The 26,913-nt window shown below is 51.3% G+C and overlaps 1 protein-coding gene across 1 annotated transcript in view; it reads left to right on the top strand.

Annotated features, from left to right (window-relative positions):
• Positions 1-26,913, top strand: part of RAB8A (RAB8A, member RAS oncogene family) — a 65,674-nt gene that overhangs the window by 16,017 nt on the left and 22,744 nt on the right. Inside the window, exons 2-4 of the mRNA XM_063456559.1 lie at positions 5,340-5,400; positions 13,223-13,283; positions 15,872-15,949. Coding sequence (XP_063312629.1) covers positions 5,340-5,400; positions 13,223-13,283; positions 15,872-15,949 — 200 coding nt within the window. The remainder of the gene's footprint in view (positions 1-5,339; positions 5,401-13,222; positions 13,284-15,871; positions 15,950-26,913) is intronic.

The following is a 26,913-nucleotide window of genomic DNA, read 5'->3' as shown; positions in this document are numbered from 1 at the left end:
ATAATGCTCTAGCTAATAGTGGTTCCAGGTGTTTCAGCCCTTATCTTGCATATGTTTCGCCTTTTGTATTTTGTGATGTGTATTGTACCATCCATGTAAGAATTAAGGTTGCTATTGGTTGTCCGTATTGGCTGAAGTCACATCGATACATCTCAGTGTGTTTGGATTGTTCATCTAAACTCCAGTGTAGGCTTGGAGTGTCTGGGTTTTGCAAATCTCTATGTCTGAGTGTATGGACATGTAAGCAGTCCTTTGCAACTGTATGATGAACGTGGATGGGTCTAGGGGTCAGGAATGGCTTTTAATATGCTCTATGTATACCTAACACTGCATTAAAGTATAAACATAAAATGCTCTCTGTATGTGCTAGAGTGTACACAGATGTGGCCAGACTTGCATCACAAGCGCAAGAAGTCACAGAATTCTCAAGCTCCCTCTCACTAATAAAAATGTTTTTTTTTTAAACGTTTAAAAATTGTATATACACGTACATAAAGTGTGTGAGCATGTGCAGCAGTGTGTGTAAATATATGTGTGTGTGTATTTCTAAATATATGTGTGTGTGTGTGTGTGTACAGTGTGGGTAACGGTGTGTTTTATATTCGTTTGTGTGGGTGGTGGTAGTGATACCGGAGAAACTGACGGAAGCCAAGCACAGAGAGATGGACACGGGTTTCTTCAGGAAGGAAGAGATTCTTCATTCGATTCACCGACCGGGACTCAGAGGGACTAATGTCACCAGAAAACAGCAAAGTCTGAGCCCTGATCATACAGTGTAGGTCCCTTTTATATAGGCATGTAGCTCCTCCCATAATCAGTTCAACCTACACATACTCTTATCCATCAACCGAATAGAGACTAAATTCCTGTTTGACCACATGGCTTGCCCAGCACAATGGAGGAGGGGAAATACTCGTATATCCTGTATTCCTACACTTGCTCAATACACTGTTGATTGTATCTTAGCTACGTGTAACTGACTAACTGATACACCAACATACACATATGCCACGTGGAAATCTCGGCCTACTAAATTTATTTTTACCGAGATTCCACCACATTCCCCCCTTTGATGCTTCTGATATTTCACAATTCCAGATGCATCACTTAACCATAGTTTGCTTACACCTCAGGTTGCTATGAACCAGACCAGACTTTGCGACTCCCTAACGATATGAATCCCTCAACATTCCTCTTTCTGTACTAGTTCTCCCTGATTTAGAGCCTCATACCTATATATAGCCATTATCTGTGCAGCAGCCTTTCTCTCTGCTATATTCTCTATAATGCTCTGCACAGACCTAACTACCAAAGGAATCAGACATGGTAGGAGAAGGCACAGCATCAAGATTAGCATGACTCCACCTACCAATGCCTTAAGTCCTCCAAACTGCTCATACCAGTTACCAAACCAACTACTTGGATTATACCCTTTCCATACCTGGGTAGGCACATGCGCTAGTTTAACCATATGGCTTGTAAGCTCAGCTATTGCTTGCCCTTCATCATCTATTTGAAGACAGCAATTGCTTAGGTTAAACTGCCCACATACACCTCCCTCTACTGCCAATAGGTAATCCAAGGCTAATCTATTTTGGTAAACGGCTGTCCTCCTCCTAGTATTATGTTTCGCTAGGAGATTGAGCGCTTGCGATGTTTCATTGGTAATTATCTCAACCACTGCCTGTAACCTTATAATACGGTTGAGCATATATATTGGGGTTCTATATCCAAAAGTACCATCCTCTGCCCACGTAGCTGGCCTATAATACGCCGGGGAGGCCACTCATTATCTTCCCAGGTACCTATCTCTAGGGGTCCCCTTTTCTTTCTATGATTCACATCATATACTTTAACTCCCAAAGTCTCTCCTGTTTCAATAGGCAACAAGAAGAAGGATGGTTTGAGCATACCTAACACACATGCCCCTTCCCAGTCCTGTGGTAACTCCGAATAGGCTTTCTTACCACAGATCCAGTACAAATTTGCTGGGGCTTTCCAACTAGATGTAGCAGATAGGTCAAACCACACATCCTTTAAATTGGCGTATCTAGCAAACGGGTTAGGTGGTTCTGAGACATTTGAAGCTGACCACCAAGTTGTATTCTTTGTATCATCATCATAAGCTTTTTGCCCTAGACAAGTCAATTCTCCTACAGATGTATTAAACATTATTCCTTTCCTTGATATGCAAACATAACCTATAATGGAGGTCTTTAATCACCACTCAGATTTACCTCTAACACTCATTTGATAATCCGCTTGAGAAGATGTTATCTGTTCAATTGTCTCAGAACCGGAATACATTACCTCCTTTGCTTCCCTGGGCCATTGGTCTCCCATATTAGTACCTCCACACACATAGCAGTTGGTTACATTAAGACTACCAGCAATACTCTCGGCTAGATCAATAAACAGGATCTTAGCATTATGGGGGATCTTATTCTCTACACTCATCTCCTTGTAGAAAGAATGGAAAACCTGATGAGTCTGGGCTGCCACAGTATCGGTCTCTATCCCTATAAATAATATTGTCCCAGGATCCAAACCTGTCCCATATATCTGGAACCCAAATAAGTTTTGAACCTATCTGTATAAATTCCATTGAGACAGAGGGGTTGGTATGAGAGCAGCTATACGTTCCACATACTCCTGTTTTCCTGATTCAGCGGCACGCTTGGCTGCATTATCTGCCATCCGATTTCCTTTTGTTACATCACCATCACCTTTCAGATGCGCTCGACAATGTATGATACCAACTTCTTTCGGTTCCCACACGGCTTCCAATAGTTCAGTAGTCCTCTTTCTTTATACAAAGCTCCATGGGCATGAGTGGTTAAAAACGCATACTTGGAGTCCGTGTAGATGTTCACCCTCAAACCTTCAGCCAATTGTAACGCTCGTGTGAGTGCGATTAGTTCTGCCTTTTGACAATGGCCGAGCTTCTATCACCTTGTCTATAGTTGTCACTGCATATCCTGCATAGCGAATCCCTTCTTTCACATAACTACTGCCGTCCGTATAGTACTGGACATCAGGGTTCTGTATGGGAAAATCACGAAGGTCCGGTCTACTTGAAAACACTTCATCCATCACATCCAGGCAATCATGTTGACTCTCAGTAGGTTGTGGCAAAAGGGTAGCTGGATTCAAGGTATTAACAGTCTCTAGATGCACTCTTGGGTTTTCACATAACATAGCTTGATACTTAGTCATGCGGCTATTGCTAAACCAATGATTGCCTTTATAGTCTAGCAACGTCTGTACTGCATGCGGGACTCGCACGTAGAGTTCCTGACCCAGAGTGAGCTTATCAGCTTCGGCTACCAGCAGGGCGGCGGCAGCTACAGCTCTTCGACAAGGTGGAAGACCACTGGCCACTGCATCCAGTTGTTTGGACATATATGCAACAGGTCTTTGCCATGATCCAAGTACTGTGTCAATACTCCCACAGCCATTCTTCTTTGCTCGTGTACATATAAGTAGAATGGGCGTGTATGATCAGGTAGACCTAATGCTGGGGCGCTCATCAATGCCTTCTTCGCATCTTCAAATGCCTTTTGCTGTTCGGGGGTCCACAGGAAGGGATCGTGTTCTGTACCTTTTATAGCCACATAAAGAGGTTTCGCCAATATCGCATAACTGGGAATCCATATCCTACAGAAGCCTGCTGCCCCCAAGAACTCTCGCACTTGTCTTCTATTCTTGGGTATTGGTATTTGGCATACAGCTTCTTTTCTCTCTGGCCCCATTATCCTTTGACCTTCAGAGATATGGAATCCCAGATACTTGACAGTTGGCTGACACAACTGGGCTTTCTTCCTGGACACCTTGTATCCTGCCTTCCAAAGAATGTGCAGTAGATCATGTGTTGCTTGCTGACATATCTCTCTTTTAACTGCCGCTATTAACAAATCATCTACGTAGAGGGGAAAGGACCACCAAGGGACGGGGAGGAGAGGGGAAAGGACCACCAAGGGACGGGGAGGAGAGGGGAAAGGACCACCAAGGGACGGGGAGGAGAGGGGAAAGGACCACCAAGGGACGGGGAGGAGAGGGGAAAGGACCACCAAGGGACGGGGAGGAGAGGGGAAAGGACCACCAAGGGACGGGGAGGAGAGGGGAAAGGACCACCAAGGGACGGGGAGGAGAGGGGAAAGGACCACCAAGGGACGGGGAGGAGAGGGGAAAGGACCACCAAGGGACGGGGAGGAGAGGGGAAAGGACCACCAAGGGACGGGGAGGAGAGGGGAAAGGACCACCAAGGGGAGGGGGAAAGGAATTGTGGGGAGAGGAACACTAAGGCACAGGGAAAGGTGGGATAGGAAACCACCAAGGGACATGGAGAGGAGACTGATAAAGTACTGGGAGGGATAATTATAAAAAAAAAAAAACATAAAATAGCCCTGCTACCCACACTATATTCCTGAAGCCCCACACCATGTGCGCTACATACCTATCCCACCCCACACTGTGCCTTACACACTTTGCATAACCTACAAGCATACACAGTACATCCCTATCCCACACTATAGTGTTCCCTACATCCATATCCCGCACGATACCATGTTCCATACACACTACATTCCTATCCCACACACTACATCCCTATCCTTTACCACACCATGCTCCCTACACACACTACATAATCTACACACTACTTCCCTTTCCCACACCTTACTACATTCCCTACACACTACATTAACCTACACACTACATCCTTATCCTATCCCACCTCACACTATGCTCCTTACACACACTTCATAACCTACATTACATATCTATCCTACCACATACTATATTCCCAAATAATCGTTTTTAAAGGGGTGCTCTAGGCACCAGAGACAGTACAGTTTAATGTAGTGGTTCTGGAGCAAAAAGACTGACTCTGAAGGCTCAGCAATGTAAACTCTGCCTTTTCTGTAACCAAACATGTCCATGGATATAAATGGCCTCATGAGGTTGTTTCAGTTAATTATAGTTATATTTTTTGATAAAGTAAGCTACAATTCTCATTTGGGAATGATTCTGTTTAAGTTCACTACCTACTTGCATTTGTTGATTGCATTTAAGTATTGTTTGATCTGTCTCCTACGTTACTAACATTAAAGACCGTGATATACATTTTTTTTTTTTTTTTTTAACACCTATACAGTTCCATTAAATTACTCACCATTGAAAGCATGGAGTGCACCTTCCACTCTCAGCAGGCGTTAATTACTACTTGCCAAGTATTGATCCCTGTGTAAATGATTTGACTACTTTTGAGGGTGCAAGGTTTTTTTTTTATCATAAGAACTATAAATATTATTAATTTTTTATTTATTTTTATTTTGCAGGTATTGACTTTAAAATCCGAACAATAGAATTAGATGGCAAAAGAATTAAACTACAGATATGGTAAGTTTTCAACAGAATACATTTTATTGAGATGGTTCACTCATCTTTTTACTACACAAAAAAACACACTTTGCATCCACTACACATACACACACTGCATCCTCTCTAGATACATACATACTCTATGTAATCTATCTATCCACACTCTGAATCCACTACATGCAATTATTTTTATTTTTTTAAGTAGCTTGGAATAGTATTGTGCAATTAAAGATACAAGCAAACATAATAAATTTTGTGACAAATTGGGCTATTTTTTGCAAATAAAAGGCTTTAACATGTTACAGTAATGGCTATGTAGCATGAGGAAAAAGTGCATAGATCATTTAGGTTTGAGTGGATTGGGTCATTAGGTTTTATGGTGAAATTTCACCTTTACATGAAATAATCCCTTTAAAAGCAGTGGATTTCAATAAATAAGCACTACAAATAAGCTGGAGTGGATACTTATGCCCCATTTCCGCTAAGCAGTTTGGGTCGGTACGGTCTGGTTTGCTATTTTGAGTGTTTCCATTATGAAATTGGCCCATAGAACCGAACTAAAACGCACCATTCCTAGGCCCCCTTCAGATTTAGTCTAGAGATTTAGGAAATGGTACGGTTAGGGCGGAGCAACTGGCGTCCCACTATATAATCCATTGATTGGTGGACAGGAAAACGTCAATGCTCATGACAAATGACACACTAAGCATTTGGTCTTAACCTCGCATGCCCCCTGGCGGTCCGACTTGCAGTGGAAACGCTCACCTGAATAAGCTGGACCATTCTAACTCTTCCGAACTGTACCGACCCGAACCATACTGCTCAGTGGAAACGAGGCAATAGTGTCATAAAGGAAAGTAGCATTATGCTTTATGACGTGCAGTCCCATAGGAGTACTAAGGTAAATAAACAAAAAAAAAAAGGGGGGGTAAATATTTTAGATATTTTGGTAGTTTATTATTGAGATCATTTGTGTGCATATGTCTCAGTTGGTAAATGGCAAGCCGGTTATTTTAAAGGTAGTAAGGGGTTGTAGAGGTTCATAGAGAAGCCTTTAATTGGACCAATTTGCCAGCTCAGAGCGCATGCGCGCACACCTGGCCATTATGAAGTGGACAGTGGGAGGGTCTTTATAAAAATTATTATTATTATTATTATTTTTTATTTTTTTTTAAGGGTTGAGTGGAAGGGGAGATATAGCTTCCCTTTGCAGGCACTCTGCCTGCAAGGTGAATATTTTAACATCTGTTTTCAGTGTGACAGCAGAGGTAATTTATGCACAGAATTGACGGAACAAGTTCTGGGCTGCCAATGTCACATGTGCTGGTGGTGCAACTAGCACACAATCTATAGGCATCAATACAACTTTAGCTTTATGAAGCCATTTTGTGTATAGATGATGTCCCTGCAGTCGCACTGCTCAATTCTCTGCCGTGAAGTAGTTTAATCACAAATCATTTTAAAATTATCTTTTTTTGGATAAAGCTACTGAGTGGGTTTATAGGAAAAATGTACGCACCATAAACACATCAACTCATTGAAGGAGTTAAGATGCCTGGAGCACCATCTCGTGTATCTCCATCAAACTGTTATCTTACGATTTTCACAGGGATGCAAGGGTCCCCCACCACTTGCAGCTTGGCCCCTTTTGATTATATGGCCAGGAAAGAGAGTAGCTCCCCTTTATGCAATACCTGTCAGTGATAGGAAAAGAGTGTCTGTCTGCTGACTATCGCAACCAATCCCTGCTGTTCTTGCTGGTAAGTAAAGTGCACACATGATTGTTTTGAGGGCATCAGCTGACACTCTTAATATATCCCTAAGTATGGTGAGCATGGACAGTAAGGCTCAGCCTCATGCCATACTGTCATTGGGGGTCAGGCTCCAAAAAGCAATAAAACCTGCATCCCTGTCAAACCGTAAGATAATTATTTGACAGCCTGGGAGATACAACCATAACCACTTCAGTGAGTCTAAGTGCTAATGGTGCCTACAGTGTCCCATGTAAGTAGATTTAAAATATAATTCTGAATATCATACCAGATTCCAAAACTGATTGACAAATGACTATAATATGTAGAAGTCTGAAAGGTCTTTTCAGAGACAAAAATAATGCCTTAGTTTTTGTCAATAATGCACCACAAAGAATAGTTCTATATTAAACAGACATGTTTTGACCCAGTAATTTAATTTGTGAGCAGAAGTGTAAATATAGAATTTTCCTTTTCAATCCCCGTCACACCTGTTTTATGTAATAATGAATAAAACCCATCTGTATGCAAGATGATTGTATTTCACATTTTTGGTGCTTCCTTACAGCATACATATTTCATATGGTCACCCTTGTCATTACCATAGTACTTGGGAGTGGTGGCCAGTCTATTTTTTTTTTTCTCCCTCCCTGCTCCCTTAATTATTTAAACATGGCATGAGTAGAGGCAGTAAGTTAATATATCTGTTTGCAGAAGGTGTTTCTTTTAATTTTATCCTGCGTGTTTTTGGCTGATAACACGTGTGTGTTTGTGTATATATTGAACTAATTTGCATATGTATTGACTATCCACTGACTTCAGGTGAAAGGGTTTTTCAATCACTATATTTTTCCCCACCATAACTTTTTTGGTTTGTGCTCCGCAAATAACGGCAGGCCTCAATAGAAAGCTAGAAGCCAACATCATGCTGATGGCTGCATTAACCACAAAACAGCTGTCCATGAGTGGTTTGCTGGCTTTGTATCTCTTCCTGACTTGCATTACAAAGTTGTTATATACAACAAACATAAACTCCATGTTTAAAATTGAGTAATGAGGCAAAAATTTCAATCTTTCTTGAACTGTAAATTTAAGATTGATGTGGGAAAAGCAAGTCTTATGTCTTAACTGGTGTGCAGATCTGGGTTTATGTATTAACGATCTACTGACTTCAGGTGGAAGGGGTTATCCATTGTTACAATTCCCCACCATAATTTTCTTGGGGTGTGTGTGTATATATTATTATACACACACCTGAATCCATTGTGTGTGTGTGTATATATATTATACACACACCTGAATCCATTGTGGGCTCGTTCCCATGGACACCAGAATGCATCTGCAAACAGCTGATGCTGATAGGAAAGCATTGCTGCGTGTAGCCATATGGCATCGGGTTCCCATAGCAACATAGCGCAAAGCACTATGAAGACACCGTGATGTGTAAAGTAACCGTGAATAAGACGTAATGTCTCCTAAAAAGCCTGAAACACAAGCTAGTGACACTAAAGTGTATTTGTATTAAAGATCCGATCTGGATAGAATAAAAGTTTGAAACCAGACTGTAATGTGGTATAAGACTAAAGTGAACTAGTGTTGATATGGAAATAAAGTGACTGTGGTGTGTACAAACTGTAGTGGAGCTCCGATACCAAGACTTAGTATCTCTGCTGTTTCTTTCTCAAAGCTGTAAGAAGCACCTGTAAAAGACTACCGAACTTGACCGAATGTTAGCACTGATTTCCCTGGAACTGTTTTGGGCATAGGACCATGTGCACGGTTGGTCAAAACTATGACTTCCAGGAAATTCCTGACACGATCTAGGTGATTTTTTTGGATATGTTGTTCAGCCAGATCGGGGCTATCAGGGGATGTATGTGTTTTTAAGGTACTTTTGGGGGTTTCATAAAATTGTATGTTTTTCTGTGCTTCGAGATAATTAGGTTAGATTAGTACAGTTCCTGATTCAATTATCTCCCAAGCACAGAGAAGGGATTCTATTGCTTGTGTGTGGGAATGTCACATGTTGTAACTATACTGTTATTGGTCTGTAACTTTGTCACCCTGTGCCCCATCAGGTCCACCTGTGTGTCACCCCGGTTGGGAAACTTGCATAAAAGGCCAGTGTGCCTCCATTAAAATTCTGTTCCTGCTTACATGCAACATAGTCTCATCTCATGTGTGGGGGAAACTTCTATATCACTATACAGTGGGACCTCGGTTTACAAACGCTTCGGTTAACATAATTTTCGGTTTACAAATGAAAATCCATTGAAAATAATGCCTCGGTTTACAAATTTGTTTCGCAATACACAATTGCACCTGGGAGGTTTATAGCACCGCCCCCTGCATGCTGGAGCCTGTGGGTAGCATGTGGCGTCGAGTGTGGAGGTGTTGGAGCGGCTTTTGCATCAAGGTTTGGTGCCATTCTGGAAATTGTTTGCAGTGGTTTTGGGACTTTTTGGAATTTTTTTGGTGCATTTCTCAAGCACTGGAAAGGTAGGGAGCTGAGCCTCATCGTTTGCATGCCTTTTATTGTGTGTTCTGCATTGTGGGTTGGTTTCCAAGCCAACTCATTTTGACTTATTTCTGACCTCCAGAACGGATTAATTGGTTTTCAATGCATTCCTATGGGATACCGCGTTTCGGTTTACAAATGTTTCGCAATAAGAAACGTCCCGGAGAACGCATTAAATTCGTAAACCGAGGTCCCACTGTACTTCCCACGAATTCTGTGGTTGAGGGAACTTTAGGGAGGATGGAGCCGCCCGGCCGCAGGAGCATTATAGGTGGCGCTTGAGGGAGCAGTAATATTCCTGAAGCTCCTCTCTGCTCCCTCGCACTGTGTAATGGTGCCAGAATATGACATCAATGTGTGTGCGTGCATTTAGGTACCTGCAAACTCCATGAGGAAGATGGTTTTTACTCCCTTTCCCCCCCTCACACTGAGACTGTTTAGCCACGGTTGGTCCCACCTCCATGGCTGAGATGATCAATTTTTATAATCTAAACTAAGCCAATGCTTTCCCTTAGGAAAGCATAGTGAGGACTTTGTGCATGCGCAGCAAATGTACCAATCCGCATCTCCTCGTAGAGATGCATTACATTAAAGGCCATGTTTACACTGAAAAGCCTGCAGGGACAGACTATAGACACCAGAACAACTACACCAAACTGTAGTGGTTCTGGTGACTATAGGGTCCCTTTAGCAATTGCATTTTTCTTGTTGAAAATGACTGGCTCCTAATTTTTTTTTTTTTTTGACTGGCTCCTAGATTCCAAACAAATTTGTCAAGCCCTGCATTACAGACTAGGAATACCTCTAGTGGTAGTGACTTAGGCTGCCACAAGAGGTGCTGCCTCGGTCATTGCTGTACATTGTGTAGCCCTGTCATCCAGTGTCTCCACACTCTGTGTGGAGATGAGCGCTCCCCATAGAGATGCAATGATTCAATGCATCTTTATGGGGAGATCATACATTGCACATTAGGCTGTTAGAGTAAGAACTGCCAAAGATGGGGTACATTGATGTTGTGGCAGGCTTATGCAATGTATGATCATATAATGTAACTAAACCCCCATTATTTTTTTGCCTAGATTAGGTGTTTTTAAAAAACACTTTTAAAAAACTAATAAAATCTGTCAACATTGAAGTTGCTGTTTAGTGAATAGCGGAGTCTGCTGGATCTTCTGTATTGTATGTAATATATATATATGTGTGTGTGTGTGTGTGTGTCAATCTGACATAGCATAATATTACAATTTAATACAATGCCATGCGAATGGCAAGCAGTGTTGAGAAAGCCTTGATGCTCAAAAAAGGGAAGATAATACTATTATTTTCCTAATGTTTAGGGCAAATAGGCGGGAGGGTGAGACCTTATTACAACTATGGACAGGGACGATGTAGCCTTGATGATACAGGTTTGTATTCCTAATGCTATAGTGTTCCTTTTATTAGCTATTGTTCACAGCAACCGCTTACAATAGCTATATGCTGATAAGACTGAAAATGAGCCCTGTCTCTTCTCTATACATATTGTCAGCGCGAGAAGCAAAAATAAGAGTCATTTTGATGCTGATGTAGTAACTGCGAAGTGCTATGTATGCATGATATGCATGCTCTAAAACAGAACGTCTTGTCTTTCATCCCTCAAATACTACTACTCTCATGTTTATCTCCATTCAATTCAAGGGCACTAACCTCAGCTCTATCTCAAAGGCTTATTTCCGGTGTTCTTTCTGATTCCAATTTCTCCTTTACTTCACATTCAGCCAATTGCTAAATTTTATTGCTTCAGTCTCAAAAACCTAGTTCTTCCTCATCACTTGCTAAGATGCTCATCCGTGCTGTTATATCATCTCTTGTCTAAACTACTGCAATACCCTTTTACTGACCTTACGCACCTCTTACTTGCCCCTAGTCTATCAGCCTGCTCATCTTACTATTCTCCCATACCTCCCACTCCTTTTCACTGTGTCTGTCATTACATTGGTTTCCCGTATGGACCAGTTTAAAATCTGGTCCTCATTTACAAATCTCTTCAGAACAATGCCCCTGGTTATGTCCCATCTAAGTCCCTATGCTCTGCTGAAGACCTGCAGTTAAAGGACCACTCTCGGCACCCTGACCACTTCAGCTTGATGAAGTGGTCTGGGTGCCAGGTCCAGCTAGGGTTAACCCATTTTTTTTATAAACATAGCAGTTTCAGAGAAACTGCTATGTTTATAAATGGGTTAATCCAGCCCTCAAATCCTCTAGTGGCTGTTTCACTGACAGCCGCTAGAGGCGCTTGCGTGATTCTCACTGTGAAAATCAGTGAGAGCACGCAAGCGTCCATAGGAAAGCATTGATAATTGATAATGCATTGATAATGCTTTCCTATGAGACCGGCTGAATGCGCGCGCAGCTCTTGCCGCGCGTGCGCATTCAGCCGAATGGGAGGAGAGGAGGAGGAGGAGGAGGATCGGAGGAGAAGAGCTCCCCGCCCGGCGCTGGAGAAAGGTAAGTTTTAACCCCTTTCCTCTCCCCAGAGCCCGGCGGGAGGGGGTCCCTGAGGGTGGACCACTATAGTGCCAGGAAAACATACTCGTTTTCCTGGCACTATAGTGCCCTGAGGGTGCCCCCGCCCACAGGGTCCCACTCCCATGGCACTGAAGGGGGAGGAAGGGGTTAACCCCTTCCTTTTCTCCAGCGCCGGGCTCCCTCTGCGCTGGGGACTCTCCTCCCTCTTCTGGTGTCCCTGGCTGAATGCGCATGCGTGGCAAGAGCCGCGCGCGCTTTCAGTCAGTCCATAGGAAAGCATTCTCAATGTTTTCCTGAAAATCACAGTGAGAAGTGTGGAAGCGCCTTTAGCGGCTGTCAATGAGACGGCCACTAGAGGCTGGATTAACCCATAGGTAAACATGGCAGTTTCTCTGAAACTGCTATGTTTACAGCAGGCAGGGTTAACCCTAGATGTACCTGGCACCCAGACCTCTTCATTATGCTGAAGTGGTCTGGGTGCCTATAGTGGTCCTTTAACTCTGTTTGTACTTTCACCTTCAAGACTTCTGTAGGGCTTCACCATTCCTTCTTTAGGATCTCACCTAGTCTCTCTTCCTTCGACAACTACAAAACAAAATCACCGAAACCTCACTTCTTAAAGGCATATCAGTGAAATCGTTACGTTTTCCCTTCCCACATTACTTTGTTCGTCCCTGTAGCTGTGTCGTCTAAAAAAAATAAACCGAAGCCTTCATTGTAAAGTCTTCAAGCAACCTACTTTTGCCAGACATGAAATAGATTACTCTTACCTCTTGTCATTTTACCTCTCTCTCCCCTTAGAACGTAAGGCTGTTTAAGCAGGCTATTAGCACCTTCTGTTCCTGTATGTCCAACTTGTCTTGTCACAACTACTTGTTTGCATATAGCACTGCAGAATTTGTTGGCTCGTCATCAATAATCATATTAATATTATATACTCATGGGGTAAAAAACATATACATGTATTTCTATCCTATTCCATCAAAAATTAAAAAAAATTATTGTATTCTACAAAATGTCCAAAATCTTAATCTTTTAACATGAGTGTGTTTTACAATTCCAGGGATACAGCTGGACAGGAAAGGTTTCGAACAATCACTACTGCATATTACCGAGGAGCAATGGTAGGTGTTCTCATAGCCAAATTCAACTTTATTTACTTGTTTACATGTCAACAATAATCAACTTCTTGAAGACTAGCTGGCTTGAGTAAGTTTCACAAGGCTCTTGGGGATGAACCAGTGAACAAGCCAGTGAACACTCCTGAAATTATTTATCTTTCTAAATCATTATTTATTAATTTTTTCTTTCTAAATTTTCTTTAAAAGTATTTGGCCTAAATAGTTTAGTTCTAGACAAGAACATCTCTAAATGTAACTGTCAAACCTATATGTTTTCAAAAACATGTCTTTAAACAGAAGGTGTTAAAAAGTCTGTGACCAAAAAATAAACTTGTGTACAGCTTCACTGCAAACCTGTACTACAGCTATCCTTTACGCTACCTTATAGTTACACTATAAGCATCCACACCACTTCATCTCATTGAAGTGGTCTGGGTGCATTGTCCCTGTCCCACTTAGTCCCGCAATGTAAATTATTGCAGTTTTAGGACTTAGACTGCCTCTAGTAGCTGTCAATTAGACAGCCACTAGATGCACTTCCTGGTGGTTAAGCAACTTTTGGTCGCGTGACGCTGGACGTCCTCACGCTCTGCAGGAGGACATACATCGTCTGTAAAATCTCCATAGGACAACATAGGGGAAAGTGGACAGACGGAAGAGGGAACTATAGTGTAAGGAATACAACTTTGTATTCCGTACACTATAGAATCCCTTTAAACCTGTGTTTTATTGCCAGATGTACCTCTGTTTGTAATGGGATAAAGGCATTAAGCTAAATGACAAAAAGTAGGTATGGAAATGTGTAAAGTATGCTCTTCATAAGGAACTCTCCCAGCACTATGCCCATACAGTGTTGAGTTGGGGTTTCAACTCTGCCAGGTTGCCTAAATATCTCTGTATTCAGTTTTCATGCTAAAATGCTGTGCATTTAGGCTTCCTGTATCATGACCTCTTTAAGTCAGTGAAGTAGTCATGGTGCTTGGAGTAACCATTTAACTACATTTTATTAATACATTCTATGTAAATACATCTCTTAATTAATCTTAATATGTTGCAGTGTGTTGACTTAGAACTTAATCGCCTTTTATCCAGGGAGGGACTTTTTGTGTTTATCATTTGCCTACTTACCGTATTTATCGGCGTATAACACGCACCGGCGTATAACACGCACCTCATTTTTAGAAAGAAATTCCAGGAAATTTCCCCCCTCCCATAGTATTTCCCCCCCCTCATCCCATAGTGTTCCCCCCTCATCCCATAGTGTTCCCCCCTCATCCCATAGTGTTCCCCCCTCATCCCATAGTGTCCCCCCCTCCCCTCCCATAGTATTCTCCCCCCCTCCCCTCCCATAGTATTCTCCCCCCCTCCCCTCCCATAGTATTCTCCCCCCCTCCCCTCCCATAGTATTCTCCCCCCTCCCCTCCCATAGTATTCTCCCCCCTCCCCTCCCCTAGTATTCTCCCCCCTCCCCTCCCCTAGTATTCTCCCCCCTCCCCTCCCCTAGTATTCTCCCCCCTCCCCTCCCCTAGTATTCTCCCCCCTCCCCTCCCCTAGTATTCTCCCCCCTCCCCTCCCCTAGTATTCTCCCCCCTCCCCTCCCCTAGTATTCTCCCCCCTCCCCTCCCCTAGTATTCTCCCCCCCTCCCCTCCCCTAGTATTCTCCCCCTCCCCTCCCCTAGTATTCTCCCCCCCTCCCATAGTATTCTCCCCCCCCTCCCCTCCCATAGTGTACTTCCCCCCCTCCCCTCCCCCCCATAGTGTACTTCCCCCCCCTCCCCTCCCCTCCCATAGTGTACTTCCCCCCCCTCCCCTCCCCTCCCATAGTGTACTTCCCCCCCCTCCCCTCCCCTCCCATAGTGTACTTCCCCCCCCTCCCCTCCCCTCCCCTCCCATAGTGTACTTCCCCCTCCCCTCCCATAGTGTACTTCCCCCTCCCCTCCCCTCCCATAGTGTACTTCCCCCTCCCCTCCCCTCCCATAGTGTATTTCCCCCCCCCTCCCCTCCCAAAGTGTATTTCCCCCCCCCCCTCCCAAAGTGTATTTCCCCCCCCCCCTCCCCTCCCATAGTGTACTTCCCCCCTCCCCTCCCATAGTGTACTTCCCCCCTCCCCTCCCATAGTGTACTTCCCCCCTCCCCTCCCATAGTGTACTTCCCCCCCTCCCCTCCCATAGTGTACTTCCCCCCTCCCCTCCCATAGTGTACTTCCCCTCCCATAATTACTTACCTGTCCTGAAGCGTGGGCCGGCTTCACAGCTTGCACCGCGGTACAGGAACTTTAATTTCATGTTCCGGTTTCCGGCGGGACTGAAAGGAAGTGTGCACACTATTGTGCACACTTCCTTTCAGTCCCGCCGGAAACCGGAACATGAAATTAAAGTTCCTGTACCGCGGTGCAAGCTGTGAAGCCGGCCCACGCTTCAGGACAGGTAAGTAATTATGGGATATCGGCGTATAACACGCACCCACGATTTTCCCCCTATTTTCAGGGGAAAAAAGTGCGTGTTATACGCCGATAAATACGGTATTTATCTTATACAATTTAATCTCAATTTGATCTTCTTTTGATATTATTTCTTTCAAACATTTTTTAGGGTATTATGTTGGTATATGATATCACCAATGAAAAATCTTTTGACAACATAAAAAACTGGATACGAAATATTGAAGAGGTATGTATGCGCCTACGGTATTGGCAACTTCATTTGCGTGGACTGTAGCTGCCGACCCAAAGTTTGACGTTGAAGTCCAATCTATCTAATCACATGGTCTCCAAGTAATTTTTGTACAAGAAGTTAATGTGAATCAGTAAGCGATAGTAAAGTGGCTAGTAGGGATCGACCGATATTGTTGTTTTTTTTGGTGGTGGGGTTGATTACCGATACCGATAATCTGTGAACTTTCAGGCTGATAGCCGATAGCTTACCGATATTCTGTACATTTACCATTTTGAGAATTTTTTTTTGCTAATCTTTTTTCTTTATTAAGTGGTAAATGCACAAAATATACATGCCAACCCGATTTTTTTTTTTTTTTTCAAGAATATTTGTGTGTGTGTGTAGTGGATGCAGTGAGAGTATTTGGTTAGTAAATGCAGTGTGTGTTTGTGCAGTGGATGTAATTTGTTTGTGTAGTGGATGCAGTGTGTTTGTAAATATCTGCGATAGGAACTTCTCCCTCCCCCACCACTTTCCCTGTACCTTAGTGCCCTCCCTTAATGTTCCTCTCGCCCCGCTAGTGTTCTCCCCCCCGTCCCCATAGTGTTCTTCCCCCCCCGTCCCCATAGTGTTCTTCCCCCCCCGTCCCCATAGTGTTCTTCCCCCCCGTCCCCATAGTGTTCTTCCCCCCCGTCCCCATAGTGTTCTTCCCCCCCGTCCCCATAGTGTTCTTCCCCCCCGTCCCCATAGTGTTCTTCCCCCCCGTCCCCATAGTGTTCTTCCCCCCCGTCCCCATAGTGTTCTTCCCCCCCGTCCCCATAGTGTTCTCCCCCCCCCGTCCCCATAGTGTTCTCCCCCCCGTCCCCATAGTGTTCTCCCCCCCGTCCCCATAGTGTTCTCCCCCCCGTCCCCATAGTGTTCTCCCCCCCCGTCCCCATAGTGTTCTCCCCCCCCCGTCCCCATAGTGTTCTCCCCCCCCCGTCCCCATAGTGTTCTCCCCCCCCCGTCCCCATAGTGTTCTCCCCCCCCGTCCCCATAGTGTTCTTCCCCCCCGTCCCCATAGTGTTCTTCCCCCCCCGTCCCCATAGTGTTCTTCCCCCCCCGTCCCCATAGTGTTCTTCCCCCCCCGTCACCATAGTGTTCTTCCCCCCCCGTCACCATAGTGTTCTTCCCCCCCCCGTCACCATAGTGTTCTTCCCCCCCCGTCCCCATAGTGTTCTTCCCCCCCCGTCCCCATAGTGTTCTTCCCCCCCCGTCCCCATAGTGTTCTTCCCCCCCCCGTCCCCATAGTGTTCTTCCCCCCCCCGTCCCCATAGTGTTCTTCCCCCCCCCCGTCCCCATAGTGTTCTTCCCCCCCCGTCCCCATAGTGTTCTTTTCCACCCCCGTCCCCATAGTGTTCTTCCCCCCCGTCCCCATAGTGTTCTCCCCCCCCCCGTCCCCATAGTGTTCTCCCCCCCCCGTCCCCATAGTGTTCTCCCCCCCCCCGTCCCCATAGTGTTCTTCCCCCCGTCCCCATAGTGTTCTTCCCCCCCCGTCCCCATAGTGTTCTTCCCCCCCCGTCCCCATAGTGTTCTTCCCCCCCCCCCGTCCCCATAGTGTTCTTCCCCCCCCCCGTCCCCATAGTGTTCTCCCCCCCCCGTCCCCATAGTGTTCTTCCCCCCCCCCCGTCCCCATAGTGTTCTTTCCCCCCCGTCCCCATAGTGTTCTTTCCCCCCGTCCCCTTAGTGTTCTTCCCCCCCCGTCCCCATAGTGTTCTTCCCCCCCCGTCCCCATAGTGTTCTTCCCCCCCCGTCCCCATAGTGTTCTTCCCCCCCCGTCCCCATAGTGTTCTTCCCCCCCCCCCGTCCCCATAGTGTTCTTCCCCCCCCCGTCCCCATAGTGTTCTTCCCCCCCCCCGTCCCCATAGTGTTCTCCCCCCCCCGTCCCCATAGTGTTCTTCCCCCCCCCGTCCCCATAGTGTTCTTTCCCCCCCCGTCCCCATAGTGTTCTTTCCCCCCGTCCCCTTAGTGTTCTTTCCCCCCGTCCCCTTAGTGTTCTTCCCCCCCCGTCCCCATAGTGTTCTTCCCCCCCCGTCCCCATAGTGTTCTTTCCCCCCCTCCCCATAGTGTTCTTTCCCCCCCCCTCCCCATAGTGTTCTTCCCCCCCCCCGTCCCCATAGTGTTCTTTCCCCCCCCCTCCCCATAGTGTTCTTCCCCCCCTCCCCATAGTGTTCTTTCCCCCCCCGTCCCCATAGTGTTCTTTCCCCCCCCCGTCCCCATAGTGTTCTTCCCCCCCCCGTCCCCATAGTGTTCTTCCCCCCCCGTCCCCATAGTGTTCTTCCCCCCCCCCCGTCCCCATAGTGTTCTTCCCCCCCCGTCCCCATAGTGTTCTTCCCCCCCCCGTCCCCATAGTGTTCTTCCCCCCCCGTCCCCATAGTGTTCTTCCCCCCCCGTCCCCATAGTGTTCTTCCCCCCCCGTCCCCATAGTGTTCTTCCCCCCCCGTCCCCATAGTGTTCTTCCCCCCCCGTCCCCATAGTGTTCTTCCCCCCCCGTCCCCATAGTGTTCTCCCCCCCGTCCCCATAGTGTTCTTCCCCCCCCGTCCCCATAGTGTTCTTCCCCCCCCGTCCCCATAGTGTTCTTCCCCCCCCGTCCCCATAGTGTTCTTCCCCCCCCGTCCCCATAGTGTTCTTCCCCCCCCGTCCCCATAGTGTTCTTCCCCCCCCGTCCCCATAGTGTTCTTTCCCCCCCGTCCCCATAGTGTTCTTCCCCCCCCGTCCCCATAGTGTTCTTCCCCCCCCGTCCCCATAGTGTTCTTCCCCCCCCGTCCCCATAGTGTTCTTCCCCCCCCGTCCCCATAGTGTTCTTCCCCCCCCGTCCCCATAGTGTTCTTCCCCCCCCGTCCCCATAGTGTTCTTCCCCCCCCCGTCCCCATAGTGTTCTTCCCCCCCCCGTCCCCATAGTGTTCTTCCCCCCCCCGTCCCCATAGTGTTCTTCCCCCCCCGTCCCCATAGTGTTCTTCCCCCCCCGTCCCCATAGTGTTCTTCCCCCCCCCCGTCCCCATAGTGTTCTTCCCCCCCCGTCCCCATAGTGTTCTTCCCCCCCCCGTCCCCATAGTGTTCTTCCCCCCCCGTCCCCATAGTGTTCTTCCCCCCCCGTCCCCATAGTGTTCTTTCCCCCCCCGTCCCCATAGTGTTCTTCCCCCCCCGTCCCCATAGTGTTCTTCCCCCCCCGTCCCCATAGTGTTCTTCCCCCCCCCGTCCCCATAGTGTTCTTTCCCCCCCGTCCCCATAGTGTTCTTTTCCACCCCCCGTCCCCATAGTGTTCTCCCCCCCCCGTCCCCATAGTGTTCTCCCCCCCCCCGTCCCCATAGTGTTCTCCCCCCCCCCCCGTCCCCATAGTGTTCTCCCCCCCCCCGTCCCCATAGTGTTCTCCCCCCCCCCGTCCCCATAGTGTTCTCCCCCCCCCCCGTCCCCATAGTGTTCTCCCCCCCCCCGTCCCCATAGTGTTCTCCCCCCCCCGTCCCCATAGTGTTCTCCCCCCCCCGTCCCCATAGTGTTCTCCCCCCCCGTCCCCATAGTGTTCTTCCCCCCCCGTCCCCATAGTGTTCTCCCCCCCCCGTCCCCATAGTGTTCTTTTCCCCCCCCGTCCCCATAGTGTTCTTTCCCCCCCGTCCCCATAGTGTTCTTTCCCCCCCGTCCCCATAGTGTTCTTCCCCCCCCGTCCCCATAGTGTTCTTTCCCCCCCCGTCCCCATAGTGTTCTTTCCCCCCCCGTCCCCATAGTGTTCTTCCCCCCCCGTCCCCATAGTGTTCTTCCCCCCCCGTCCCCATAGTGTTCTTCCCCCCCCGTCCCCATAGTGTTCTTCCCCCCCCGTCCCCATAGTGTTCTTCCCCCCCCGTCCCCATAGTGTTCTTCCCCCCCCGTCCCCATAGTGTTCTTCCCCCCCCGTCCCCATAGTGTTCTTCCCCCCCCGTCCCCATAGTGTTCTTCCCCCCCCGTCCCCATAGTGTTCTTTCCCCCCGTCCCCATAGTGTTCTTCCCCCCCCGTCCCCATAGTGTTCTTCCCCCCCCGTCCCCATAGTGTTCTTCCCCCCCCGTCCCCATAGTGTTCTTCCCCCCCGTCCCCATAGTGTTCTTCCCCCCCCGTCCCCATAGTGTTCTTCCCCCCCCGTCCCCATAGTGTTCTTCCCCCCCCGTCCCCATAGTGTTCTTCCCCCCCCGTCCCCATAGTGTTCTTCCCCCCCCGTCCCCATAGTGTTCTTCCCCCCCGTCCCCATAGTGTTCTTCCCCCCCCGTCCCCATAGTGTTCTTCCCCCCCCCGTCCCCATAGTGTTCTTCCCCCCCCCCGTCCCCATAGTGTTCTTCCCCCCCCGTCCCCATAGTGTTCTTCCCCCCCCGTCCCCATAGTGTTCTTCCCCCCCCGTCCCCATAGTGTTCTTCCCCCCCCCCCGTCCCCATAGTGTTCTTCCCCCCCCCCGTCCCCATAGTGTTCTTCCCCCCCCCGTCCCCATAGTGTTCTTCCCCCCCCGTCCCCATAGTGTTCTTCCCCCCCCCCGTCCCCATAGTGTTCTTTCCCCCCCCGTCCCCATAGTGTTCTTCCCCCCCCCCCGTCCCCATAGTGTTCTTCCCCCCCCCCGTCCCCATAGTGTTCTTCCCCCCCCGTCCCCATAGTGTTCTTCCCCCCCCCGTCCCCATAGTGTTCTTCCCCCCCCCGTCCCCATAGTGTTCTTCCCCCCCCCGTAGTGTTCTTCCCCCCCGTCCCCATAGTGTTCTTTCCCCCCCGTCCCCATAGTGTTCTTCCCCCCCGTCCCCATAGTGTTCTTCCCCCCCGTCCCCATAGTGTTCTTCCCCCCCCGTCCCCATAGTGTTCTTCCCCCCCGTCCCCATAGTGTTCTTCCCCCCCCGTCCCCATAGTGTTCTTCCCCCCCGTCCCCATAGTGTTCTTCCCCCCCGTCCCCATAGTGTTCTTCCCCCCCCGTCCCCATAGTGTTCTTCCCCCCCCGTCCCCATAGTGTTCTTCCCCCCCCGTCCCCATAGTGTTCTTCCCCCCCCGTCCCCATAGTGTTCTTCCCCCCCCGTCCCCATAGTGTTCTTCCCCCCCCCGTCCCCATAGTGTTCTTCCCCCCCCGTCCCCATAGTGTTCTTCCCCCCCCGTCCCCATAGTGTTCTTCCCCCCCCGTCCCCATAGTGTTCTTCCCCCCCCGTCCCCATAGTGTTCTTCCCCCCCGTCCCCATAGTGTTCTTCCCCCCCGTCCCCATAGTGTTCTTCCCCCCGTCCCCATAGTGTTCTTCCCCCCCCGTCCCCATAGTGTTCTTCCCCCCCCGTCCCCATAGTGTTCTTCCCCCCCCGTCCCCATAGTGTTCTTCCCCCCCCCGTCCCCATAGTGTTCTTCCCCCCCCCGTCCCCATAGTGTTCTTCCCCCCCCCCGTCCCCATAGTGTTCTTCCCCCCCCCCCGTCCCCATAGTGTTCTTTCCCCCGTCCCCATAGTGTTCTTCCCCCCCCGTCCCCATAGTGTTCTTCCCCCCCCCCGTCCCCATAGTGTTCTTCCCCCCCGTCCCCATAGTGTTCTTCCCCCCCCGTCCCCATAGTGTTCTTCCCCCCCCGTCCCCATAGTGTTCTTCCCCCCCCGTCCCCATAGTGTTCTTCCCCCCCCGTCCCCATAGTGTTCTTCCCCCCCCGTCCCCATAGTGTTCTTCCCCCCCCGTCCCCATAGTGTTCTTCCCCCCCCGTCCCCATAGTGTTCTTTCCCCCCCCGTCCCCATAGTGTTCTCCCCCCCCGTCCCCATAGTGTTCTTTTCCCCCCCCGTCCCCATAGTGTTCTTTCCCCCCCCCCGTCCCCATAGTGTTCTTTCCCCCCCCGTCCCCATAGTGTTCTTTCCCCCCCCGTCCCCATAGTGTTCTTTCCCCCCGTCCCCATAGTGTTCTTTCCCCCCCCGTCCCCATAGTGTTCTTCCCCCCCCGTCCCCATAGTGTTCTTTCCCCCCCGTCCCCATAGTGTTCTTCCCCCCCCCGTCCCCATAGTGTTCTCTCCCCCCCCGTCCCCATAGTGTTCTTCCCCCCCCCGTCCCCATAGTGTTCTTCCCCCCCCGTCCCCATAGTGTTCTCCCCCCCCCGTCCCCATAGTGTTCTCCCCCCCCCCGTCCCCATAGTGTTCTCCCCCCCCCCGTCCCCATAGTGTTCTCCCCCCCCCCGTCCCCATAGTGTTCTTCCCCCCCCCGTCCCCATAGTGTTCTTCCCCCCCCGTCCCCATAGTGTTTCCCCCCCGTCCCCATAGTGTTCTCCCCCCCCGTCCCCATAGTGTTCTCCCCCCCCGTCCCCATAGTGTTCTTCCCCCCCCCCGTCCCCATAGTGTTCTCCCCCCCCGTCCCCATAGTGTTCTTCCCCCCCCGTCCCCATAGTGTTCTTCCCCCCCGTCCCCATAGTGTTCTTCCCCCCCCCCGTCCCCATAGTGTTCTTCCCCCCCCGTCCCCATAGTGTTCTTCCCCCCCGTCCCCATAGTGTTCTTCCCCCCCCCGTCCCCATAGTGTTCTTCCCCCCCCGTCCCCATAGTGTTCTTCCCCCCCCGTCCCCATAGTGTTCTTCCCCCCCCGTCCCCATAGTGTTCTTCCCCCCCCGTCCCCATAGTGTTCTTCCCCCCCGTCCCCATAGTGTTCTTCCCCCCCCGTCCCCATAGTGTTCTTCCCCCCCCCGTCCCCATAGTGTTCTTCCCCCCCCGTCCCCATAGTGTTCTTCCCCCCCGTCCCCATAGTGTTCTTCCCCCCCCGTCCCCATAGTGTTCTTCCCCCCCGTCCCCATAGTGTTCTTCCCCCCCGTCCCCATAGTGTTCTTCCCCCCCGTCCCCATAGTGTTCTTCCCCCCCGTCCCCATAGTGTTCTTCCCCCCCCGTCCCCATAGTGTTCTTTCCCCCCCCCCCCCCCCGTCCCCATAGTGTTCTTTCCCCCCCCGTCCCCATAGTGTTCTTCCCCCCCCGTCCCCATAGTGTTCTTCCCCCCCCGTCCCCATAGTGTTCTTTCCCCCCCCGTCCCCATAGTGTTCTTTCCCCCCCCGTCCCCATAGTGTTCTTTCCCCCCCCGTCCCCATAGTGTTCTTTCCCCCCCCGTCCCCATAGTGTTCTTTCCCCCCCCGTCCCCATAGTGTTCTTTCCCCCCCCGTCCCCATAGTGTTCTTCCCCCCCCCCGTCCCCATAGTGTTCTTCCCCCCCCGTCCCCATAGTGTTCTCCCCCCCCGTCCCCATAGTGTTCTCCCCCCCCCGTCCCCATAGTGTTCTCCCCCCCCGTCTCCCCCATAGTGTTCTTCCCCCCCCGTCCCCATAGTGTTCTTCCCCCCCCGTCCCCATAGTGTTCTTCCCCCCCCGTCCCCATAGTGTTCTTCCCCCCCCGTCCCCATAGTGTTCTTCCCCCCCCGTCCCCATAGTGTTCTTCCCCCCCCCGTCCCCATAGTGTTCTTCCCCCCCCGTCCCCATAGTGTTCTCCCCCCCCCGTCCCCATAGTGTTCTTCCCCCCCCCGTCCCCATAGTGTTCTTCCCCCCGTCCCCATAGTGTTCTTCCCCCCCCCGTCCCCATAGTGTTCTTCCCCCCCCCGTCCCCATAGTGTTCTTCCCCCCCCGTCCCCATAGTGTTCTTCCCCCCCGTCCCCATAGTGTTCTTCCCCCCCGTCCCCATAGTGTTCTTTCCCCCCCCGTCCCCATAGTGTTCTTTCCCCCCCCCGTCCCCATAGTGTTCTTCCCCCCCCCGTCCCCATAGTGTTCTTCCCCCCCCGTCCCCATAGTGTTCTTCCCCCCCCGTCCCCATAGTGTTCTTCCCCCCCCGTCCCCATAGTGTTCTTCCCCCCCGTCCCCATAGTGTTCTTTCCCCCCCGTCCCCATAGTGTTCTTCCCCCCCGTCCCCATAGTGTTCTTCCCCCCCCCGTCCCCATAGTGTTCTTTCCCCCCCCGTCCCCATAGTGTTCTTTCCCCCCCCGTCCCCATAGTGTTCTTCCCCCCCCGTCCCCATAGTGTTCTTCCCCCCCCGTCCCCATAGTGTTCTTCCCCCCCCGTCCCCATAGTGTTCTTTCCCCCCCCCGTCCCCATAGTGTTCTTTCCCCCCCTCTCCCCCATAGTGTTCTCCCCCCCCGTCCCCATAGTGTTCTTTCCCCCCCCGTCCCCATAGTGTTCTTCCCCCCCCCCGTCCCCATAGTGTTCTTTCCCCCCCCGTCCCCATAGTGTTCTTCCCCCCCCCGTCCCCATAGTGTTCTTCCACCCCCGTCCCCATAGTGTTCTTCCCCCCCGTCCCCATAGTGTTCTTCCCCCCCGTCCCCATAGTGTTCTTCCCCCCCCCGTCCCCATAGTGTTCTTCCCCCCCCGTCCCCATAGTGTTCTCCCCCCCCCGTCCCCATAGTGTTCTTCCCCCCCCCGTCCCCATAGTGTTCTTTCCCCCCCCCCGCCCCCATAGTGTTCTCCCCCCCTCCCCCCCCATAGTGTTCTTTCCCCCCCCGTCCCCATAGTGTTCTTCCCCCCCCCCGTCCCCATAGTGTTCTCCCCCCCCGTCCCCATAGTGTTCTTTTCCCCCCCGTCCCCATAGTGTTCTTCCCCCCCGTCCCCATAGTGTTCTTCCCCCCCCGTCCCCATAGTGTTCTTTCCCCCCCCCGTCCCCATAGTGTTCTTCCCCCCCCGTCCCCATAGTGTTCTTCCCCCCCCGTCCCCATAGTGTTCTTCCCCCCCCCGTCCCCATAGTGTTCTTCCCCCCCCCGTCCCCATAGTGTTCTTCCCCCCCCGTCCCCCATAGTGTTCTTCCCCCCCGCTCCCCATAGTGTTCTTCCCCCCCCGTCCCCATAGTGTTCTTCCCCCCCCGTCCCCATAGTGTTCTCCCCCCCCGTCCCCATAGTGTTCTTCCCCCCCCGTCCCCATAGTGTTCTTCCCCCCCGTCCCCATAGTGTTCTTCCCCCCCCGTCCCCATAGTGTTCTTCCCCCCCCGTCCCCATAGTGTTCTTCCCCCCCCGTCCCCATAGTGTTCTTCCCCCCCCGTCCCCATAGTGTTCTTCCCCCCCCGTCCCCATAGTGTTCTTCCCCCCCCCCGTCCCCATAGTGTTCTTCCCCCCCCGTCCCCATAGTGTTCTTCCCCCCCCCGTCCCCATAGTGTTCTTCCCCCCCCGTCCCCCATAGTGTTCTTCCCCCCCCCCTCCCCATAGTGTTCTTCCCCCCCCCCCGTCCCCATAGTGTTCTTCCCCCCCCTCTCCCCATAGTGTTCTTCCCCCCCCCCGTCCCCATAGTGTTCTTCCCCCCCCTCTCCCCATAGTGTTCTTCCCCCCCCGCTCCCCATAGTGTTCTTCCCCCCCCCCCGTCCCCATAGTGTTCTTCCCCCCCCCGTCCCCATAGTGTTCTTCCCCCCCCTCGTCCCCATAGTGTTCTTCCCCCCCCCTCCCCATAGTGTTCTTCCCCCCCCCGTCCCCATAGTGTTCTTCCCCCCCCCGTCCCCATAGTGTTCTTCCCCCCCCCGTCCCCATAGTGTTCTTCCCCCCCCGTCCCCATAGTGTTCTTCCCCCCCCGTCCCCATAGTGTTCTTCCCCCCCCTTCCCCATAGTGTTCTTCCCCCCCCGTCCCCATAGTGTTCTTCCCCCCCCGTCTCCCCCATAGTGTTCTTCCCCCCCCGTCCCCCATAGTGTTCTTCCCCCCCCGTCCCCCATAGTGTTCTTCCCCCCCCTCTCCCCCATAGTGTTCTTCCCCCCCCGTCCCCATAGTGTTCTTCCCCCCCCTCTCCCCATAGTGTTCTTCCCCCCCCGTCCCCATAGTGTTCTTCCCCCCCCCTCCCCATAGTGTTCTTCCCCCCCCCGTCCCCCATAGTGTTCTTCCCCCCCCTCTCCCCATAGTGTTCTTCCCCCCCCTCTCCCCATAGTGTTCTTCCCCCCCCTCGTCCCCATAGTGTTCTTCCCCCCCCTCTCCCCATAGTGTTCTTCCCCCCCCTCTCCCCATAGTGTTCTTCCCCCCCTCGTCCCCATAGTGTTCTTCCCCCCCCTCTCCCCCATAGTGTTCTTCCCCCCCCCTCCCCCATAGTGTTCTTCCCCCCCCTCTCCCCCATAGTGTTCTTCCCCCCCTCTCCCCCATAGTGTTCTTCCCCCCCCTCTCCCCCATAGTGTTCTTCCCCCCCCCGTCCCCATAGTGTTCTTCCCCCCCCCTCCCCATAGTGTTCTTCCCCCCCCGTCCCCATAGTGTTCTTCCCCCCCCCTTCCCCCATAGTGTTCTCCCCCCCCGCTCCCCATAGTGTTCTTCCCCCCCCCTCTCCCCATAGTGTTCTTCCCCCCCCCCTCCCCATAGTGTTCTTCCCCCCCCCGTCCCCATAGTGTTCTTCCCCCCCCGTCCCCATAGTGTTCTTCCCCCCCCCCGTCCCCATAGTGTTCTTCCCCCCCCCCCGTCCCCATAGTGTTCTTCCCCCCCCCCCCCCCGTCCCCATAGTGTTCTCCCCCCCCGTCCCCCATAGTGTTCTTCCCCCCCCCGTCCCCATAGTGTTCTTCCCCCCCCCTCCCCCATAGTGTTCTTCCCCCCCCGTCCCCATAGTGTTCTTTCCCCCCCCGTCCCCATAGTGTTCTTCCCCCCCCCCCTCTCCCCATAGTGTTCTTCCCCCCCCCCGTCCCCATAGTGTTCTTCCCCCCTCGTCCCCATAGTGTTCTTCCCCCCTCTTCCCCATAGTGTTCTTCCCCCCCCGTCTCCCCCATAGTGTTCTTCCCCCCCCGCTCTCCCCCATAGTGTTCTTCCCCCCCCCTCTCCCCCATAGTGTTCTTCCCCCCCCGCTCTCCCCCATAGTGTTCTTCCCCCCCCGTCTCCCCCATAGTGTTCTTCCCCCCCCTCTCCCCCATAGTGTTCTTCCCCCCCCTCTCCCCCATAGTGTTCTTCCCCCCCCTCTCCCCCATAGTGTTCTTCCCCCCCCTCTCCCCCATAGTGTTCTTCCCCCCCCTCTCCCCCATAGTGTTCTTCCCCCCCCCTCCCCATAGTGTTCTTCCCCCCCCCGTCCCCATAGTGTTCTTTC

The sequence above is a fragment of the Pelobates fuscus genome, chromosome 5 (assembly GCF_036172605.1).
Source record: "Pelobates fuscus isolate aPelFus1 chromosome 5, aPelFus1.pri, whole genome shotgun sequence".
NCBI lineage: Eukaryota > Metazoa > Chordata > Amphibia > Anura > Pelobatidae > Pelobates > Pelobates fuscus.
This window is presented reverse-complemented; position numbering and strand designations above follow the sequence as displayed.